Raw genomic sequence first — 13,881 nt, 5'->3', positions numbered from 1 at the left:
GAAATCAGGAAATGAGAGTTGTGTTAAACAAAATATCTGGAATTCATATAAATTCATCATTTCCTCATCATTTTATGCATGTCTTTTTTTATTTAATACATGAGGGAGGTCGACAGCGCTTCAACCAAAATGAGATGAGGTGCAGGCAAATATCACAAGAAGACCGGAGATAAAGAATATTAGCTTTAAATTGTAAACGAGAGTCACACCTATTGTTCTCTCACACTTGTTTACTGTTAATCAACATTTCAGTGTCACACCATTTAGCAGGAGTGCTCATTTTTGCCAGCAATCCCTGTAGTCCGTAGTTATATGGCACCAGAAATTAATCCGTAAGAAAGACCCTGTATTTCTTAACATATATTAACACGTACAAAGGTAATAATAACGTCAACAAGTTTTCTTTGTCCGTGAGAGGGACATCATGTGAAAGTGTGTGTTGGTTTAACACAGTTAACACTTATGATACAGCGATAACATTCTGACTGAACCCACAGTGCGATTTCCCTTTATCTGATAGAATTGGGACATTAGTTTAGCGAAGCAAAAAAAATGGTTATGCTCAATAAAAAATATATATAGATTGAAGGTGCGGCATGTTTACTGGTGCATGCCTCCAGAATCATTACAAGGCCTGGGTCTTGTTCATCAGGGCACGCAACAAAAACACTTTTTAAAACGATACACAAAGGACAACCAAAATAAACCTTTCTTACTGGAAAAGTCCAGGTAGTTCCACGGTTTTCTTCCAATTAGTGCCTAATGAACTGGACCCTGGTCTAGGCCCTTGACTTATCTAAATGGCCACGCTGTTCTCCACCACAGCAGGGTCCATGTAGGTGTATGGCACTGGTAGCCCAGAGTTCCTGGCATTGATGGTCTCGCTGAAGACTTTCAGCTCCGCCTGGAATTTCTCGATCATCCTGCAGGGTGGTACCTCGTTGAAGTGCTCTTCGGGGTACTGGCCAAGGGCCACCTGCATATGGAGAATAATCGAAGTTAGAGAAATATTGCTAGCAACAATATCATTAACATTAAAAAGCACACGTAAATAGGATATTTTGTACCTAAATATAGTATTTTGTGCCTAGATTACATTGATAATAGATCATGAAAGATGACAGACTCACAAAGTCACTGGATTGCTTGCTAAGGAGCCACATGGTAGACATGCCCTGTGCTGTGGTGCCGACATCTGGGAAGGTCTCCAGCATGGTGCGCTCAGTAGACTGCCCCTTAGTGGTGGGAGGTGGCTGTTGCAGGGAGATGGGGGTGTTGGGCATCCAGCCACCATAGTCATACTGTAACATGAAGAAGAATGACTGATTATTACTGACGTCCGATATGGTGGTATTCTGAAATGATGATATGATAGAGGCAAGGAATACTGCAAAACCTTGCAACATTTTAACAAATATGTCTCTTCCTAAATTATAGATGAGGCAGATAATGGCAGTAGCGCTTAGATTTTGCTTAATAACACCAGTGGTAGAAAAAGTACTCAATTGTTATACTTGAGTAAAAGTAAAGATACTTTAATAGAAAATGACTCAAATAAAAGTAAGTCACCCAGTAAAATACTACTTGAGTAAAAGTCTAAAAGTATTTGGTTTTAAATATAGTTATGTATCAAAAGTCAATGGAATTGCTCAAATGTACTTAAGTATCAAAAGTAAAAGTATACACCATTTATAATTCCCTGTATTAAGAAAACCAGACGGCACCATTTTATTTGTATTTTTGATTGATGGATAGCCAGGAGCACACTCCAACACTCAGACATAATTTACAAACAAAGCATGTGTGTTTAGTGAGTCCGCCAGGGATGTTCTCTTCATAAGTGTGTGAATTGGACCATTTTCTTGTCAGAATCTAACGAGTACTTTTGGGTGTCAGGGAAAATGAATGGAGTAAAAAGTACATTATTTTCATTAGGAATGTAGTGAAGTAAATGTTGGGGGAAATATAAATAGTAAAGTAACGTACAGATAACCTAAAAAACTACTTAAGTAGTACTTTAAAGTATTTTTACTTAAGTACTTTACACCACTGAATAAAACCCTTGAAAAAAAAGTATACGGGCTACGCTACACCCACCTGTCCAGAGTTGACAGCAGAATGTTGGCCTGAGCTGGTGAAGATCACCACGGTGACGAACTTGACGACTTCTGGCACAGTGGAGAAAGACTGAGGGATTCCTGGACAGAAAGGTAAGAACCGAGAAAGAGGTGTGCGATGAATGGAGTTATGCCAGGGGAGCTGGGTGGACTGTTACTAATAAGACAGTCAAGTCCATGGAAGTTGTGAGTTATGCCAGGGAAGTTACGGTCCAGACACAAAAAACATTGTTAAAAACAAGACATTTCACCATACGTGAAGTTGTGAGTTATGCCAGGGAAGTTACGGTCCAGACACAAAAAACATTGTTAAAAACAAGGCATTTCACCATACGTCATTACCACCCCCCACCTATTACCCTGTACATAGTCACCTGTGCATTCTTGGGCCAGGAAGCCATGGTCAAAGATATCCTTGATCCAGTTCTGTAGTTCCTGGTCTTCCCGGACCTCTGAGTCACTCTTGTAATAGAAACCAATCACTCCCTCTACGAACCTATAGCGAAGACGGAAGAACAAAGGAAGAAGATATCATATCTATGTAGAGCTATGCTCACACTGTAGATTCTACCAGCGGATTATACTGTACTACCACTACGTAGGTCTGCTCTGTCGTAGCCTACCTGTGGATGATGTTCCACAGCTTGAGTCCATCATCCCTGTAGTAGTTGTTGGGGACTGACTCCAGACCTCGGGCAGTGATGTCTTCCGGCATACAGAGGGAGCTGTAGGTCAATGAGGCCACAGATCTCCTCAGGATCTCAATCATCCCCTCTCCGCCCGAAGCGGCAAACTACAACGTCCGATGATACAGGGGTTAGGGGAAAAGCTTTAATAAAATATACACCTATACTCAATTAAAAAATTTACATGATTACATAATTATGTAACGTTATAATGTACTTTAACTAAGCTGCAATATTACACTGGTTCTATGAGAGATAGTGAACCTCCCAGCAAGTATGATGTGGTCCTTTGTAGCTCAGTTGGTAGAGCATGGCTCTTGAAACGCCAGGGTATTGGGTTCGATTCCCGGGTCCACCCATACGTAAAATATATGCACGCATGACTAAGTCGCTGTGGATAAAAGCGTCTGCTAAATGGCATATATTAAGTTACTTGGTGGTACTGTAGGTTCACAACAAAAAAAATACAACTGAATGTATGCTGACTCTGACACAACTTCCGTTAAAATGTACTTTAACTAAGCTGCAATATTACACTGGTTCTATGAGAGATAGTGAACCTCCCAGCAAGCCAACGTGTCATTCCTAATATGGACACCACACACTTCTATCGAAACAGTCCACTCAGTAGCCTACCTTAGTGAAAACTCCTTCATCAGCTATCAGAAATGCCCGGGCCAAGAGGTTGATCTGGAGGGTGTAGCGGGTGTGTGGAATCAGAAGCTAAAGCAGTAAACCAGGGTGGAGAGAAGGATGGATGGTCAACAATCCCAAGAGAGAAACTGGCATTAGTAAGGACAGTCTGGAGGACCACATTAGAAATAAGTGTATAAGACTTCAATGTGTCAATCATGGTGCAAACACACCAAGACAGTTGTGAAGGGGGCTCGACAATGCCTATTCCCCTTCAGGAGACTGAAAAGATTTGGCATGGGTCCCCAGATCCTCAAAATGTTCTACAGCTGCACCATCGAGAGCATCCTGACCGGTTGCATCATCGCCTGGTATGGCAACTGCTCGGCATCTGACCGTAAGGCGCTACAGTGGGTAGTGCGTACGGCCCAGTACATCACTGGGGCCAAGCTTCCTGCCATCCAGGACCTCTATACTAGGCAGTGTCAGAGGAAGGCCCCAAAAATTGTCAAAGACTCCAGTCACCCAAGTCATAGACTTTTCTCTCTGCTACCGCACGGCAAGCGGTACTGGAGCGCCTAGTCTAGGTCCAAAAGGCTCCTTAAGGGCTTCTACCCTCAAGCCATAAGACTGCTGAACAATTAATCAAATGGCCACCCGACCTAAATGCATTGTCCCCCCCCCCCCCCCCCTACTCGCTGTTTATTATCTATGCATAGTCACTTTACCCCTACCTACATGTACAAGTTACCTCAATTACCTCGAGTAACCTGTACCCCCGCACATTGACTTGGTACCGGTACCCCCTCTATATAGCCTCGTTATTGTTATTTTATTGTGGTACTTTTTTAAACTTTAGTTTATTTAGTAAATATTTTCTTAACTCTATTTTCTTACAACTGCATTGTTGATTAAGGGATTGTAAGTAAGCATTTCACGGTAAGGTCAACACCTGTTGTATTCGGCGCATGTGACAAATAAAATTTGATTTGATCCACGGAGCACTATACTTTTTAACTGGACATGCAATATTATGTGATGTTATGCTATATTGTGTTATATTATGCTATGTTATGTTATGCTATATTATGCTATGTTATATTATGCTATGCTATGCTACATTATGTTATGCTATATTATGCTCAGTGGAGGCTGCTGAGGGGAGGATGGCTCATAATAATGGCTGGAATGGAGTGAATGGCATCAAACACATTGGAACCATGTATTTGTATGTCGCTCTGGATAAGAGCGTCTGCTAAATGACGTAAATGTAAATGTAAATGTATTTGACACCATTCCACTCTTTCCGCTCCAGCCATTACCACGAGCCCGTCCTCCCCAATTAAGGTCCCACCAACCTCCTGTGGTTATGCTATGTTATGCTGTGCTGTGTTATGTACCTTGTAGAGGGGGTGCACCATGGGCATGTTGCGCAACAGTGCTACGGCGAACACTTCAGCCAGGAGGTGAGTGCGCAGCAGGTGGACGTTGAGCTGGTGCTCTTGAAAGTCGGCGCTCCTCACAAAGATCTTGGCCAGGAGCCAGTCATACTCAGAGTCAGTAGGAAGAAAGATGGGGTTGTCTTCTCCAGGCTCCTGCTTCAGCTGTGGGGAGATAGAGTGTTAGGGACCCCATAGATGGCTAACAGCAACATAATCACTGTTTAACCTCTAAAGGATCTGACCCTTTTTTTCAATTTTCGCCTAAAATGACAAACCCAAATCTAACTGCCTGTAGCTCAGGACCTGAAGCAAGAATATGATGCATATTCTTATAATTATAATAATATAAATATGCCATTTAGCAGACGCTTTTATCCAAAGCGACTTAGTCATGCATGCATACATTTTTACGTATGGGTGGTCCCGGGGATCGAACCCACTACCCTGGCGTTACAAGCGCCATGCTCTACCAATTGAGCTACAGAGGACCATTTGAAAGGAAACACTTTGAAGTTTGTGGAAATGTGAAATGTAGGAGTATATAACACATTAGATCTGGTAAAAGATAATACAAACAAAAAAACATGCGTTTTCCCAAAAAATAAGTTCCATCTTTGAAATGCAAGAGAAAGGCCACAATATAATATTGCAGTTTAGGACCAATTTAGATTCTGGCCACTAGATGAAAGCAGTGTGTGTGCAAAGTTTCAGATTGATCCAGTGAAACTTTGCAATACTGGACTATTTTGTATAAAGTATGCCCAAATGGTCAATTGATACATTTTCAAGTACATAACAACAGAGAACTGAATGCATTCAACTGAAATGTGTCTTACGCATTTAACCCAACCCCTATGAGTCAGAGAGGTGCGGGGGGCTGCCTTAATTGACATCCACGTCATTGGCACCTGGGGAACAGAGGGTTATCTGCCTTGCTCAGGGGCAGAATGACAGATTTTTACCTTGTCAGCTCTGGGATTCGATCCAGCAACCTTTCGGTTACTGGCCCAATGCTCCTACCTGCCGCCCCTAGCCATGGTATGAAAGGGTTTCAACTCGGGGCTAATCAACTTGGGGCTCTATGCATTCTAGCGCGTTGTGGAACACACCTCATTATTCCTTATTTTCCAGAGAACGCATAGCCCCTCGTTGATTATTCCCTACTTATTTCACAAGACACTTTCACTGGCCATAGTCATATTTAACATGTAATGGCATAATAATGTAACCGGTGTGAAATGTCACTCGCTCTGAGACCTTGAAGTAGTTGTTTCCCTTGCTCTGCTTTTGTGGAGCGACGGGTAACGGTGCTTCGAGGGTGACTGTTGTCGATGTGTGCAGAGGGTCCCTGGTTCAAGCCAAGGTAGGGGCGAGGAGAGGGACGGAAGAAAAACTGTTACAATAACACAACAGATAAGATAAACTGGAATGATGCTCTCACTCAAAAAGAGCATTGAGCAAACCACGCCCCCAAAACAATTATGAGCTGCCCTCCCCTACGTTTGAATTATCACTAAAAGAGGAAAGAACCCTTTTCTGAACTGCAAAGAAGCATTGAAGGACTCAAAGGTTTCACATAAAACCATCACCCTTCCCAAAGAACCCTTGATAAACCCTATTTTTTAAGTGTGTAGTGGTGCATTAATTAAAAGCATTTGAAGACACTATCAAAAATATTTTCTTTGGGCACTGTCAGATACAGTGGAGGCTGTTGGAGGGAAACATGTGGAGGACGGGCTCGTTGTAATGGCTGGAACGTAAAGAATGGAACGGTAGTAACGAGCCCATCCTCCCCATTTCTACCTCCACCAGCCTCCCCTGGTATGTGGGCTCTCTGAGGAAGATTGAAACATGATGGGTTTACACACTCTCTCACTTCTAATGGTCTCCGTGGCTGTGGTCTACACTCCAACGTTAGTTACATCAACCTTACCTGAATGGCGATGGGCATCAGTTTGTCATCGGGGGTTCTGTAGAGCAGGACCAGAGGAGCCACCATGTACTGTTTTTTCCTATTGATCACGTTTGCCTTTATTCCATCCAGGTTCTTGTAGTCAAGCAGGAATATGTTGCCGCTCTGTTTTGGATAGGATGACATGGGAGAATAAATCCAAAAGCTGCTGTAGAATAGAATGCAAAAATGCAACAGGTTAGGATAACGGTTAACTTTCTTGGTGTTTTGGAATGGGCAAGATATTGTAGCTGTGTGTTTTACGTGGATTATCCCAAAAAATATCCAATAAAGTTATGTTTGCGATTACTTTATTGGATTTTAGGGTTACCATCCCCCACAAAAACATCAAAGAAAATAATACTGGGATTACTTTCTTAGATGTTTTTATTCTTTCAGGAACCAGGTTTCCCTCCAACGTCTTTATGCGAGTGAAGTACATGTCGGATAGGAAAGGTCACCACAGGCCTGATGGAAACAGAACATTTGTCTGTAAACTTTCAGCATGTCGACAAAACAAAATAGGCTAGAGAAGGTTGGATATTTTTGTGTCGGTAAAACGTATTATGCGTGAAATGGTGGTGGAATGGTGCTTTTATGCGCAAAAATTGATATAATAACCATTATATCTAAGTAAACTTGGAGTCACACAACGATTTGTTGTGTGGTCCTCCCACTACGACTCTGGAAAACCATCAATTTATTAGGCTACAGATTACATTTACTACAGAAGTAAATTATGATGAACTTCACAGGGTAGTGAAAGTGCACAGAGATGAGCTTGATGCTCCTTTCCAATAAATATCCAGGGTCTTTTTCTGGTGACATGATGACCAATGCTGCTTGGCTGCCATTGATAAATAAAAATTATATTGCTCTTTTGTCCATAATAATCTCATCATGTAGGCTACACCTGCACTGTATCTGCAAGCTGTTGGCTAGAGCACACGTGCCAAGAGTGGGAACATTCACATAACAGAAAAAAAATGTGTGACAAAACCATCAGTAGAGTTGAAAATGCAATGGAAACCCATTTCACTTGGGAATTTAACCACAAAATTTATTTTTATGTGCACTACATCATCACACACAGCCTTTTATCCGCAACAGGTCAATTTGATGGAAACATCTCTGGTGGGAAAATGTGTATATTGTTTTTATGCGGATTTGAGAATATTCGCATGAAAATCTGTCGCCAATTGGATGGAAACCTAGCTATTGAGGAACATACTGGATGGACATCCACAAAATAAATCTGGAGGTCCAAAAAAGAATCTGGTACATGCCTCTGATGGTCCAAGAAAGTGGAGGTCTGGACATCTAAGAAAGGGATCTCTATTGACTTCCATTGATAATTGTGAATATCCAAGATAGTCATCTAGGTCCAAGAGGACTGCCCCTAGTCCAGCGCCCCCTCATACTATAAGTGGTACTGCAATAATTTAGGCAACTTTCAACGATTCATGTGAACATTTATTTTACTGAAGAGTCCCATTTTGACGTACTGTACAGTACCTGCAATTCCCTTTGGAGGCTGGACGATCCACGAAGAGAGGGCTTGACCATGTCTTCTGTGACGGGGAACTTTGCAGGCAACTCAGAGCAGCGACGGATCAACATTGGGTTGGAACCGTTCAGATACTGGTACCCAAAAAACTCGTCTTCCTTCCAGTGCGCCTGTGCGTAGTCTGGAAGGAGGAAATTCATTGAGTTTCACTGCAATATGTTCTGGGTCGTATTAATTAGTGCACACCGTAGAAAAACCTTTTCAACAGAAAACAAAATCAAGCGTTTCTTATTGGACAGGTATTCCCTCCCTGTTTCAGTCTGTTTTCTTCCGTATGGTGCCTAGTAAACAAGGGTCGTTTTCAGTATATATGTATATTTTTATTGGACATATTCAAGTAGTATTACTTCCCAGTTTCACTTTGTTTCAAAATGTTTACCACCTAATAAACAGGCCCCTGGAGTTAATACTGCAAATGCTCTAGTTAAATGCACTCACCCGAGATGACTGTTCTATTGCAGCAGAAGACCTTGCTGAGTTCATCAATGTTTTTCCAGTTCTTCTTGCTGTCAGAATACCCCTTCAGTTTCAGCTCAGTGATCCTACAGAATGGGAGACAAGGAACTATGTCAAGCTGAGCCAATAGGGTTTCACAGAGCAAATTCAAAACCCAGGCATTATCCCAAACAATATAAATGAATGGCGTACTTTAGAAGAGCTTTGATGATCTGCTGCAGGAAGTACTATTTGAACTGTCCTTAGAGGATGAATTATGCCCGACATACGCAACTCAATTAGCTACGCAAAAATGGCTGTCCTGCATAGTCGCAAAAATATGCAAGCATGTGCAGCCCAAAATGTTCATCTCACCACATACTGGACAAAGGAAAAAAGCTCAAACCCGCAGTGAAATATTCTTACATTTGAATGTAATTATAAGCAGGAGAGGTCAGAGCAAACGGACACGTTTGGGCGACAGCCTTCGTCAGCATTTGGAGAAAAATAGGCATTCACACATATTTATAAATGATGAAACATTGTAGAATCTTTTTTCACAATCAGAATTTACATTCATTATTTACATACAATGTTCTACTATTGTTGACAACCTGTGCTGCCTAAAAAGACATTAAAACGTAAAGAATATTTTAGTGAGTGAGGGTTTTTCGTTTTTCCCCTTAGTCTATGCCTTTTGAACTCGGCACCCAAATACTTTTTGTTACTACAAGCCTTTGAGTTGAGCACGCCAATTCCTCATTCTGTAACTCACCACATAACCACATTGGGAAGCCATTATGAGTAGCACATTGCATTCTCATGTTGTGTACTCAAATCGGGCATAAATTTGGCTTAGGTGAGGAACTCACCCGGTGGCGGCAGTGAAGAGGAACTGGGTAGCCTTGGTGAAGGAGAATTGGACCTCGCAAGGAAGATCCAGAGGGTTGTCTGACTTCATGCTGCCGGGGAAACCCTCCTTATAGGTATCCCAGCTGAGGAGGAGCAGGAAATATATGGAGGTTGGTCAGATAAAATGGACAGACTGAGCAGCTAGGCCAAAAGATCACGACACACACACCACAGCACCTACCAGTACTGCTCTGTTCTCGTCTTCATCTCTTTTTCCCTGCTGTACCTGGCAAGATGATTCGTTTCATCACAGAGTCTTTTAGCTGAAAAAGATAGAAAATAATCAATCAAGTGGAAACGTTAATCACACGTCATTGTATTATTGCAGTAATACTTCAGCGGCAGTGTTGCATGTGTTACTGTATGTACGGTGACCCTAAGAGGCAAAGTAGCTTTTAAAACTTAGTGACAGCGTGCATACACAATGAAAGTGCCCGCCCCTCACAATGGCTGCACGTATCCACTTTTTTTTTATGCGTTGCTCATTCTAACATGTCTATGTGATGTCGTTTTATAACGTCACACGGTGCTGACCTGTGCCCTCTCTGAACAGGTGCACCTCCTTGTCCATAATCCAACGGTAGATGGGGAACTGGCATTTGTCTCCCTCTGGTGTCATCACGACAACCTTGGACGGGAACCAGGCGTCCTGGGGGAAGAACGGGAGGGTCTGTTTGTCCAGCTCTATCAGCACCAGCGTGCCGAGGGAGGAGGGGCACTCCACGTCAAATTCACGAGACGCCTGCAGAGAGAGCAGGGGAGAGAGAGAGAGAGAGAGAGAGAGAGAGAGAGCGAGAGAGAGAGAGAGAGAGAGAGAGAGAGAGAGAGAGAGAGAGATGGAGGGAATGAGAAAACGAGATGGAGGGAGGGAGGGAGTGAGAGAGAAAGAAAGGGAGGGGGAGAGAGAGTGAGAGTGAAAGAGAGAAAGAGAGATAAAGAGAGAGAGAGTGTGTGAAAGAGAGAAAGAGGAACCTGGACTGTGTGAGAAAGCAAATAACACAGGCAAATATAACTAATCCTGTACTACCAGTATTATTACATAAGGGCCCAACAAAGGCAACTAAGACTTCATGTCATATACAATATATGTGTATGTATATATATTGTGTGTGCTTTGAGTACAGTATTTGAAAAATGCAAATGGCAAGTCTTATTAAAGGTAGAATCACTAGTTGCTACATCAATTTTTTGGATTTATAAATTAATTATATATACACCCATAGATTCTTGAAGAATATAACTTATAATTGCCTCATGAGCTTAGTTCAACTGTCGTACCCAATCAGAACCTAACATATAAGCTTGTTTTATTCCAATGTTTGTAAAACAATGTAAATGTAAACAAACACTGAGCTATAGCCACAAAACATGGTTAGAACTATACATGTTTATATAATGGATGGTCAGTTCTTGCATCCATAGCTAAGTCTATGAATTTGAGAATGGTGACATTTCTACAAGCCCATCTCTCAGCCTTTTGCCAAAACAGAGGCGGGGTGTGCACTTTGTTATTGTTTCAATTAAGGATTCTAGCTTTAAAGGGAAATATATCTTAGTACTGATAGGTACATGACTGACTTACCGTGCCTTGATAGAAGCCTCCCTTCAAGCTAGTGAGCCACGTGCGCTTGCTCTCTCCATTTTCGCCAACCAGCTTGATGAAGACATTGTTCATCGTGGTGGCAGTTGCGATGTTGTGTGTGTGCACAGTCACCTTGTATTTTGCCATTTTGACTCTGAAAAGCAGGGGGTCCATATAGGCAGCATGCATGATGTCAACAGCACTACGATAGGCTTATCTGCACTCACTGAGACTGCACAGCAAACAACATTTCATTCAATGTAGACGGTGCAAACATTTCTACAAATATTTTGTGCAAACCTTTCTGCAAACATTAAGACTTGCATGATATATGTTGATCCACTATACTATAACAAACTTGCAAAGCCACAGTTAATGCATACACACACGTAGGGGGACATTTTGCATGAGCAAATGGCAGTTTGCGAATTAACCATAACATTTCAAATAGACACGAGTAATATGCTTATCCAATGTACATATTATCCAAAATACTGAAAAGACCAATTGCATTGTGTGCTTTGTATTCATCACTCAGAACACTGATCTCTGGTTGAATAATAGCCTCCTCATTCTACACTTAGTTGAAGAAAATAAAACATGAAATCACGTTGTAGATCAAGTTTAACAGTATTTTATGCACACATCTGTGCTCTTTTGATTGATGAAAATGTCTCCCATGTTATCAAAAATAAAACATTTAGTTCCCTTACCTGTTTGGTTGATAGTTTGTAGTACCTTGTTAACTGTGCCTTAACATGCATGTAATGATCACCACTACTACTCTTTTTATACCTGGCTGGAGGTGTGTGCAGAACCATATATACACATCTGGGTGGTACTTCCCATCATTGACCTTGCATTCTCCTGCATGACACATTTTTGCACTGTTGATAGCGAAGCGTTGCCCAATCACCTATTGTAAACACACAGTAGAAGGGTTGAATCTGCTTGTAATGGTTGAGACATGATTGAAAGGGTGTGGTAACACCACTTGCCCAATTCTGAGGGCATGCGGTTAAACGTTTGCTCAGCATTGCAACGCAAGTTACATGTGGGACATTGCGTTGTTGTCACAGACTCTGTTTAGGTGGTCTGCAACATATCCAAACAGGATTTCACAAGTATTGTACAGTTACTATATTGAGTTCTATACGGTACAGTATCTCAAGGACAGCCTCCAAGTCCTTCCTACTCACACTGATGATGCAATGTCCATGGCGCTTCTATTGGCAGGACACATACCGGTCAATATGCATCACTAACTCGCATCTTATCGCATATCCTTCATGGCAAATTCCATAGGATAGGTGAAGCCAGAGGAGGCTGGTGGGAGGAGCTATAGGAGGACCGACTCATCGTAATGGCTGGAATGGAATCCATGGAACGGGGTCAAACGTGGTTGTCATATGTTTGATGCTGTTCCATTTACTGCAGTCTTTACAATGAGCCCGTCCTCCTATAGCTCCTCCCACCAGCCTCCACTGGGTGCGGCCCACTGCTGATGAAAAAGGGTTGCCGAATAACATAAGCCACTGTAAATATACAGTAAGGTGTGGGAAAGCATGTTACTTTAAGCAGACCAAGTAGGGATTGCCCATTTTACAAAAAAAAACATTCCAACTAGGCACCTTTACTTGGTAACTTCAGGAAGCAGATAAAGTGCAGGTCAGGTTAGCCTATGGTATGGAATTCCATTCTCTTGAAGTATTCTCCTTCCAGTATTTTTATAGTTTTTGTTGATAGCTACCGGGTAGAGGTAGTTGAGATAGTAGGGGAGATTGAAGAAAGAGATCTAGGTTGGAAAGTGGCACAGCCGGGAATCGAACCCTTGCCTCCTGGGACAAAGGGTTGTCCAGCACTACTACTAGAATAGCCCCCAGGACAGCATATCGTTCAAATAATTATAATACAATTAAATACATTTTATTTAACATTTACATCTTCTTAGCAACCAGAAAAATAACAGATCCGATAACAACCAAAATAACAGATCCGATAACAACGTCTTCATTTCGTCATGAAAAGTACATCTTTACCTGGTTGCATGACGTCTTCTCAACCAGAAAGCCAGTCGAAATCCAGAAAATTACAGAATTTTTGCCCACTGGGACGGGATGCGGGACATCTCTATTGGTCGTAAAAGGACAAATCCCAGCACTGCATACAGTATGCTGGGATTCTGTTCAGAAATGGAGTTGCAGGGACTGCAGTATTTACACATGGAATCTGTAGATAACCTACACTGTGTACATAATACAGGAATTCCTGCAGGACAAACACATGCGCAGGGTAGACAGGGTCAGGATTGAGGTCAAACGGGTCAAACCAATATATAAGGTCTTTATCATGGAACTAGGTTTACAGCGAGCTTAGTGTATCTACAGTATATGAGAGGCCCATATGGTTGTAACAATTGATTTTAAAGATTCAACTTTGTAAATACACTACACTACTTTAACATGAAAACACTTAGATACGCACTGAGCAGTGATAGTAAACATGAACTGTGAGTAGTACAATGCCTTCGATGCAACACCCCCGTGTGCCAACTAT

The 13,881-nt window shown here is 41.9% G+C and overlaps 1 protein-coding gene across 1 annotated transcript; it reads right to left on the bottom strand.

The window, feature by feature from the left end:
* Positions 1–49: 49 nt before the first annotated feature.
* LOC311110009 (hydroperoxide isomerase ALOXE3-like) lies at positions 50–12,178 on the bottom strand. The gene is made up of 15 exons (XM_084188524.1): positions 12,039–12,178; positions 11,326–11,479; positions 10,278–10,485; positions 9,925–10,006; positions 9,704–9,826; positions 8,835–8,938; positions 8,345–8,517; positions 6,812–6,955; positions 4,837–5,040; positions 3,440–3,526; positions 2,741–2,910; positions 2,492–2,613; positions 2,098–2,198; positions 1,131–1,301; positions 50–976 (listed from the first exon to the last, which is right to left on the bottom strand). Exons 2-15 carry the CDS (start codon positions 11,470–11,472, stop codon positions 797–799), a joined length of 2,016 nt encoding a protein of 671 aa, XP_084044650.1. The 5' UTR covers positions 11,473–11,479; positions 12,039–12,178; the 3' UTR covers positions 50–796.
* Between the last annotated feature and the right edge of the window lie 1,703 nt (positions 12,179–13,881).

This window comes from Coregonus lavaretus (assembly GCF_964263955.1).
Source record: "Coregonus lavaretus genome assembly, contig: SUPER_35_unloc_1, whole genome shotgun sequence".
NCBI classification, from domain to species: Eukaryota; Metazoa; Chordata; class Actinopteri; order Salmoniformes; family Salmonidae; genus Coregonus; species Coregonus lavaretus.
The sequence above is the reverse complement of the archived record's forward strand: the minus strand, read 5'-3'. Positions and strand labels throughout refer to the sequence as shown.